At 51.4% G+C, this 9,031-nt stretch overlaps 1 protein-coding gene across 1 annotated transcript in view; it reads left to right on the forward strand.

Annotated features, from left to right (window-relative positions):
• LOC140208008 (NACHT, LRR and PYD domains-containing protein 3-like) overlaps nt 1–3,154 on the forward strand; it is a 66,221-nt gene extending 63,067 nt beyond the window's left edge. The window contains exons 13-15 of the mRNA XM_072276540.1: nt 2,493–2,579; nt 2,735–2,902; nt 3,067–3,154. Coding sequence (XP_072132641.1) covers nt 2,493–2,579; nt 2,735–2,902; nt 3,067–3,154 — 343 coding nt within the window. The remainder of the gene's footprint in view (nt 1–2,492; nt 2,580–2,734; nt 2,903–3,066) is intronic.
• Nucleotides 3,155–9,031: the final 5,877 nt, after the last annotated feature.

Genomic DNA, 9,031 nt, shown 5'->3' on the forward strand with positions numbered 1-9,031 from the left:
TCATCAGATCAGTGAACAACGGCCATTGGTTTAATGGTAGTAAATCACAGGAATGGCCGTGTTTCTCGCTGCCTGTGACACGTCCATTGACAATGTTCCTTCTCACAGTTACTGACACCCAGACCAACACTGACTGCAGCAGGTGTGACGGATCTGAGCAACCTCTTCCCGAAGAAGTACAAGAGAGGGTCAGAGGAATGTCCCAGTGAGAGAGAGAGAAATACCTCTCAGATTATCCTCCCCAACCCCTCTCCCCGCGTGTGACTATCACGATCACTGCAACAGTGTGACTTTGTTCACTGCCAGATACCCAGCACTCATGTGGGCATCACCTCTTCCAATTGTGGGGTTCAATTCTGACCATCCCTTCCCGTGCGTTCTACGTCTGCATCACATCCTATTGTGGAATCTCGCTTCCCCATCTGCCTTCCACCTATGGGATCTCACTTTTTCATCCGCCTATGGGATCTCTCTTCCCCATTCCCTTTCCTCCTGAGGGATCTCTCTTCCCCGTTCCCCTTCCTCCTGTGGGATCTCTTTTCTCCATTCCTCTTCTCCCATGGAATCTCTCTTCTCCACCCCCCTCGCCCTGTGGGGATATCTCTTTCCCATCTTCCTTCCTTCTGTGGCATCTTTCTTCTCTGTTCCCCTCCCTCTAGTGGTGTCTCTATACCACATCTCCCTTTCTCCTGTGGGATTACTCTGCCTCAGAGCTTCATACCCATTTCCCAGAGAGGAACAAAAGACCGTCAGCAGACTGTCAAAACTTTACACCCTGTTCCCGGTGAGGGACAGGAGCCTATCACCGGACTGTCCCAGCTGTACAACGCCTTCCTGGTGAGGGATAAGAGACCTTCACCAGACTGTTTCAGTGAGAAGGAGAGAGTTACCTCTAAGATTATCTTCCCGCTGGCCTTCCACGTGTGTGACCATCACCATCAGTCCACCTGTGTGACTGTGTGCAATACCCCGCCCCCAATTGGTCATGTTCTCTACCGATTATGGGCCCTAATTCCGACATTCCACTCACCAGCGATCTACCTCAGAATCAGATCCTCCTGTCGGATCTCTCTTCCCCATTCCCCTTGTTAATGTGGGATTTCTCTTCCCCGTTCCCCTTCCTCCTGAGATATCTCTCTTCCCTGTTCCCCTTCCTCTTGAGGGATCTCTCTTCCACATCTTTCTTCTTGATGGATCTCTCTTCCAAGCGCCCTTCCTTCTGTAGGATCTCTCTTTCCCATCCCCCTTTCTCCTGTGAGATCTCTCTTCCCCGTTCCCCTTCCTCCTGAGGGATCTCTCTTCCCCGTTCCCCTTCCTCCTGAGGGATCTCTCTTCCCCGTTCCCCTTCCTCCTGAGGGATCTCTCTTCCCCGTTCCCCTTCCTCCTGAGGGATCTCTCTTCCCCGTTCCCCTTCCTCCTGAGGGATCTCTCTTCCCCGTTCCCCTTCCTCCTGAGGGATCTCTCTTCCCCGTTCCCCTTCCTCCTGAGGGATCTCTCTTCCCCCGTTCCCCTTCCTCCTGAGGGTCGTCACTACCCTATCCGCCTTCCTCCTGAGGCGTCTCTCTTCTCCATTCACCTTCTTCCCTGGGGATCGCTCATCCCCTCCCCCTTCCCCCTGTCGGGTCTCTCATCCCCTCCCCCTTCCCCCTGTCGGGTCTCTCATCCCCACCCCCTTCCTCCTGTGGGATTTCTCATCCCCACCCCCTTCCCCCTGTCGGGTCTCTCATCCCCTCCCCCTTCCCCCTGTCGGGTCTCTCATCCCCACCCCCTTCCTCCTGTGGGGTCTCTCATCCCCACCCCCTTCCTCCTGTGGGATCTCTCATCCCCACCCCCTTCCCCCTGTCGGGTCTCTCATCCCCACCCCCTTCCCCCTGTCGGGTCTCTCATCCCCACCCCCTTCCCCCTGTCGGGTCTCTCATCCCCACCCCCTTCCCCCTGTCGGGTCTCTCATCCCCACCCCCTTCCTCCTGTGGGATCTCTCATCCCCACCCCCTTCCTCCTGTGGATTTCACTTTCCCATCCGCTTTCTTCTTGTGGGATATTTCTTCTCTATTCTCCTTCCTCCTGTGGGATCCCTCTTCCTCACCCCCTTCCACCTGCAAGTTCTGTCTTCCTATCCCTTCTCCTCAGTTGGGGTCTCTTCCACCATCTCCCATCGACACATTCCCATTCACAGATCTTCCTCACTGTGGGATTTTCTCCCACCATTTTAACACTGCTCCTTCCCACTCCCTCAGATCGGGAACACTTTTCTCACCATCAGGGAATGAGACAGAATATGTGGAGTTTACAGGGTCACACCGACAGACTACATTACTGACATTCGGTGAATACCCTGGAGCTAGTCAGTGAGGGACGTTGACAGTGATGGGAACTCCGATCAGTGATTTACTGAAGGGTTTAATGTTTCCTGAAATATCCGAGTGAGAGAAATTCCCTCAGACCCACAGTTTGAATCATTTTTTTCATCAATTTGTCTGTTTTGTGTTTAGCCTTGGGATGAATGAGCTGGGAGATTCAGGAGTGAAACTGGTGTCTGCGGCTCTGAGGAACCCGGAGTGTAAAATACAGAAACTGTGGTAAGTACCAGATTGTGGGAGATTGTGTTTACTTCCACCAGATGTCTGACACTGAATATTAATGTGATTAGTAATTGTGTTACTGATAAATACTGGGGATTTGTACCGTCTCCTGTCTCTCTCTGTCCTTCACCCTCACTCTCTCTCATCTCCAGGCTGAGGGATGTCGGTCTCACAGATTCTGGTGCCGAGGATCTTGTCTTCGCTCTCAGTACAAAACCATCATTGAGGGAGCTGAACCTGATATCAAACTCGCTCACAGACCGATCTGTCCCCGCTCTCCGCCGCCTCATACTGACAAACCCGAATATGAAGTGGATCGAGTGAGTGTTTCTCATAATGTTCAATGTGATAAAATATCAGCGGATCTGCGGGTTTTCTGGTGATATTTGTCTGTGAGTGTTGTTGAAACATTAACTCCGGTCCCCTGTTACCGACACCGTTGTGTAATTTGTTCATTTCATCTTTATTCTTCCATCTTTTTCAGGCTGTACGGGAATCAGTTCAGTCGGACTGGGAAGAAGGAATTGAGATCTCTGCAGGAACCCAGACTCGGACTGAGAGTGGATCTGTGAATATTTGAATATGTGAATTATCCCTGCCTGTGGGACAGGGAGATTTTGGCCGATTCCCTGCACTCCCCATTAACTCCTGCCCTCCCCTTTAATTCCCACCCTTACCTTTAATGGCCGCGCGCCAGGAATAACTTCCAACCGTTCTAACAGAACTGGCTCCAGTCTCGCGCTCTGCGACAGCAGAAGAGTTCCTGCATGACGTATTTCCGCCTTTTTTGTGGCGCCTCCTTCGCCGTATGTGCGGGTTTGACACTCCCCCACGTGAGACCCAGGGGAATTACAGAGACAGGAAGAGCCCGGCGGCCGGAGCTCAGTCTGGGACTCCAGTTTCCCGGGGTGGGATCATCCTGGGAGAGAATCCTTTTTTTCACTTTGCTGAGGACGGTGAATTGGGAAGTCTGGCTGATATAATAATGTTAAATTGACAAATATCCCGGCAGTGACCCTGGATCTGCAGCGATCTTCACGGCCCTGGTGTGATTTTATAATCATCGATTCCCCGATGCAGGGTGACGGTGAGAAACGGGACTGATTATTCAAACTGTCACTGGTTGCTGCCGGTCGGTTAATTGAGTGTGACTGAGTGAGTCGGGAGCAGTTTATTTATTCCCGCACGTCAGCAGCTCACACATTGTTTAATTTACATTTGAAATGATGAAATCAATAAACCGCTTAAACTTCCCGTCTTGGTGTCGGACTTGAGTCTCATTCGAGGAGAAACAGTGACCTGGGGTTACTGCTGCCCCCCTCCCCCGCACCCGGTGAACTGCAATAATGGGTCTGAGCTCCTCACACTGGTACAGCAGCGTCTCAGCTCCAGGCTGAGGGATGTCAGTCTGGTGGTGTCTGGTCCCCAGGACCCCTTCACTCCCCATCCCCATCCAGGCTGACGACCGCTTCCTCACACCCCAGATTCACGCACTCTCCAGCCACCACCTTCCTGCGCGCTCTCCTTGCTCTCACAGACAAAAACGACAAAAGGGATTGTAAGCTCACATACTGTATAATATCTGACCTGCATCCACAAAGGTCGAGAACAAGAGAATGGAACAGAAGCAAACAGCATGGCGTGTCAGACAGAGTGAATTTCCGTCTACATCATCCCTTCAATCTCACTCCAGGACGTTGAATTACAACATCCCTGAATCAGACACAGAATGAAGCTCCCTCCATACAGTCCCATCACACATACTCCGGTTCAGACGCAGAGTTAATCTCCGTCAACACCGTCCCATCTCAGAATCCCTGGATTAGACACAAAATGAATCTCCCCCCACACAGTATCATTTGCACACTTACAGGGTCAGACACAGAGAATTCCCTCTACACCATTCCATGTTACAGTCCCAGGGCCAGACATTGGGAAAAGCTTACTCTGAGCCGTCCCATTACAAAATTCCTGCGTCAGGCACACAGTAACGCTCCCTCTTCACCGTTATATTACATAGTCACAGCGTCAGACATTCAGAGAATCTCACACTGCACTGTCCAACACACACTCCTCGGATCAGACACAGGGTGAAGCTCCCCCCGTGTCTCCGATCGATCACTCCTTTGGTCGGACACAGACCAAAACACTCTCCACAAAGAGCCGTCAAACATTCTCAGGTCAGAAACAGAGTGAAGCTTCCTCCGCAACATATCATCACACGCTCCCGGGGATAAAACACAGAGTGAAGCTCCGTCTGCATCATCACATTACTTAATCCCGGGAACAGAAACACAGTGAAGCTTCCTCCGCCACCATCTCGTCCCCACTAACCGCTCAGAAACTGAAAGAAACTCCCTCGACACTGACCCATCAAATAGTCCACAGGTCAGAAACTGAGAGCAGCTACTACCACACCATCCCATCAATCACTGAGAAAAGCTCCCTCCACACCGTCGCATCACACACTCCCAGGTTAGAAACAGAGTGAAGCTCCCTCAATACAGTCCCTTCACACACTCGCTGGATCAGACACAGAAAGAAACTCTCTCCTCACAGTCGGATCACAGAGTCACAGGATCAGACACAGAAAATTCCCTCCACACCATCCCATGATACACTGCCAGGGTCAGGCATTGAGAAAATCTAACTCCAATTCGTTCCATTACAAAATTCCTGTGTCAGACGCAGAGTGAAGCTCCCCCCACACCGTCCCATCACACACTTCCAGGTTAGAAACAGAGTGAAGCTCCCTCAATACAGTCCCTTCACACACTCGCTGGATCAGACACAGAAAGAAACTCCCTCCTCACAGAGTCACAGGGTCAGACACAGAGAATTCCCTCTACACCATCCCATAATACACTCCCAGGGTCAGGCATTGAGAAAATCTAACTCCAATTCGTTCCATTAAAACATTTCTATGTCAGACACAGAGTGAAGCTCCCTCCACATCGTCCCGTCACCCACTCTCCGGATCAGACAGAGTGAAGTTACTTCCACACTGTCCCGTCACACATCCCCAGGGCCAGACTTTGAGAACACCTCACCTTACCTCACACTCCGAAGATCGGACGCAGGGTGAATTTCCTACAACTCTATAGGGGCCAGAAACAGAGTGAAGATCCCTCCACACCGTGCCATCACAAACTCCTGGGTTCAGAAACACAGTGAAGCTCGCTCAGCGCAGTCCCATTACACACTCCTTGGATCAGACAGAGTGAATCTCCCTCCGCACCGTCCCATCACACACTCGCAATGTCAAACACAGAGTGAAGCTTCCTCCGCACCGTCCCATCACACACTCCCGGGGTCAGACAGAGAGTGAATCTCCCTCCACACCGTCCCATCACACACTCCCGGGGTCAGACAGAGAGTGAATCTCCCTCCGCACCGTCCCATCACACACTCGCAATGTCAAACACAGAGTGAAGCTTCCTCCGCACCGTCCCATCACACACTCCCGGGGTCAGACACACAGAGTGAATCTCCCTCCACACCGTCCCATCACACACTCCCGGCGTCAGACAGAGAGTGAATCTCCCTCCACACCGTCCCATCACACACTCCCGGGGTCAGACAGAGAGTGAATCTCCCTCCGCACCGTCCCATCACACACTCCCGAGGTCAGACACACAGAGTGAAGCTTCCTCCGCACCATTCCATCACTCAGTCTCAGGGGCAGACACAGAGCGAAGCTCTTTCCAACATATGCTATCAGTCGCATGGTCAGACACAGAGTGGAGCTCCCTCCACACCATCCTTTCACACAGTCCCAGGGTCAGATAATGAGAGAATCACCCTCCTCACAACCCTACCACACACTCCCCGGAGATAATACAGGATAATTCTCCCTCGTCATCTTCCCAGTAAACACTACAGTTGTTGGGCACACAATGAATCCCACTCCACACCATCCCATTACTCACTCCCTGGATCAGACACAGAATTTAACTTACTCGAAACCATCCCATCACACACACCCGGCTCAGACGCAGAGTGCAGCTCCCTCTACACCATCTCATGACAGAATCCCTGGATGAGAGAAATGAATCTTCCTCCACACCATCGAATCACGCACTCCAGGGATCAGACACAGAGTGAACCTCCCTCCACACTATCCCATCAGTGATTCCCGTGGTTAGACACAGAATGAAGCTCCCTCCACACCACCCCATCAGAGAATCCCTGGATCAGATAAAAAAAAAGAATCTCCTTCTACACTGTCCCATCACACACTCCAGGGATCAGACACAGAGTGAACACCCCCCCCCCTCCCCACAATAGCCCTTCAATCATTCCCATGGTGAGACACAGAGTGAAGCTCTCTCCACTCCATCCCATCACTCACTCCCAGGGTCAGGCATAGAGTGAAGCTCCCACCAAACTCTCCTATCACACACTCCCGTGGTCAGACACAGTGTGAAGTTCCATTCACTCTGTCCCATCCCTCACTGCCCAGATCAGACACAGAGTGAAACTCTCTCCACACTGTCCCATCACACACTCCCAAGGTCAACACAGAATGTAGATCCTCCCACACTGTCCCGACATACAATTCTGGATCACATACAGATTGAAGCTCCCTCCTCACCTTCCGATCAGACACTCCCGGATCAGACAGAGTGAAGCTACTTGCAGAGTCCCATCACACACTGCCCGGATCAGACACAGGGTGAAGCTCCCACCACGCTATCCCATCACACACAGAGTGAATCTCCCTCCACACTGTCCCATCACACACTCCCGGATCAGACACAGAGTGAAGCTCCCACCACACTATCCCATCATACACTCCCGGATCACACACAGAGTGAATCTCCCTTCACAGTGTCCCATCACACACTTCCGGATCAGACACAGAGTGAAGCTTCCACCACACTATCCCATCAGTCACTCCTGTGTTCAGACACAGGGTGAAGTTCCCTCCATAACGTCCCATCACATACTTCCCAGATCAGACACAGTATGGAGCTCTCCACACCTCCCCATCACACACTCCCAGGAAAAGACGCAGAGTGAATGTCCCTCCACACCATCGAATCACACACTCACAGGGTCAGACACTGAGAATTCCTTCCACACCATCCGATGAGACACTCCCAGGGTCTGTCATTGAAAAATCTTCCTGCGGTCGTACCATTACAATATTCCTGTGTCAGTCATAGAGTGAGTCTCCCTCCACACCGTCACATCGCACGCCCGCAGGTTAAACAATGAGAGAATCTCACACCGCACCACCCTACCTCACACTCTGCGGATCAGACACATAGTGAAGCTGCCGCATCACTGTCCCATTACATACTGTCAGGATCAGACACAAAGTGATGCTCCCTTTAAACCGCTCGCTCATCACACACATCCCGGATCAAACACAGAGTTTAGTTCCCTCCAAACCGTTGGATCACACAGTCACAGGGTGAGAGACAGAAAATTCCCTCCGCACTATCCCACGGTAAACACCCATGGTCAGACCTTGAGAAAATGTCACTTTGGGCCGTCCCATTACAAAATTTCTGTGCGAGGCACAGAGTGAGAATCCCTCCAGAGTATCATATCACACATGCACAGTGTCAGTCATTGAGCTTATTTCGCTCCACATCATCCCATGTCCTGTGGCCTGCTCCTGTTCCTGTTGTCTGTGTGTTTAAAGAGAAGGAATAATCAGACCCTTCTTGGGCCTGCAGGATGTCCCAGTGGGTGTTGTAGGGACCGGTGCTTGGAGCCCAGTTGTTCCCAAACAGTGTCAACTTGAGGGACCAAATTCAACATTTCTGAGTCTGTCATTGACACCAAATGTATATTTATACATTGTTAATGAAACAAAATATATAGTTATGTTATGGTTCCGTTTGGCTGTTCCCTAGTAAAGCTCCTTGCTCCCTGATTATGCCCTAAATTCAGTCATTGATTTCCAATTGCTGCTAGTTTACTTAATTACAGTACACCTGGTTTTCCTCGGAGACTGTGAAATAAGTACGATGACGTCACTATCACAGGTTGCCAGTTTCTTGGTCTAGTCTGGTGTGATATTTCGTCCTCTTCTCCAATTAGAACCGTTAGTTCTAAGTTCAGCTCGAGATTCAAGATAGTCCCTGTAAGTCCCATCTCCTTGTCAAGATTCCTCCGGTTGCTGTTCTACGTTCACGTCTACGCCAGCATCCATAACTCAGTCGACGTGCCGGTGTCCTGTACTTGGGTTCTGCTCAGTCGCCCCGTGCAACAGAACAAACTGGCCACCATGAATCCAGCGGACACGAATCCCCTGCAACAAGCCCTCGCTAGCCAGGGCTTCCTACTGGGATCAGCTGCTCCAGGAAGTCATGGAAAACCTCCGTTCCCTGTCAGTAAATGTAAGAGACAGCAGTGAACAGGTCGACGAGCATCCGCCCATCTTACCCCGCCTACTCCGGGAACTCCGTCTGACCAGCCCAGACAGTCTGTAGTGG

This window comes from Mobula birostris, chromosome 13 (genome assembly GCF_030028105.1).
Source record: "Mobula birostris isolate sMobBir1 chromosome 13, sMobBir1.hap1, whole genome shotgun sequence".
In the NCBI taxonomy this organism is placed as follows: Eukaryota; Metazoa; Chordata; class Chondrichthyes; order Myliobatiformes; family Myliobatidae; genus Mobula; species Mobula birostris.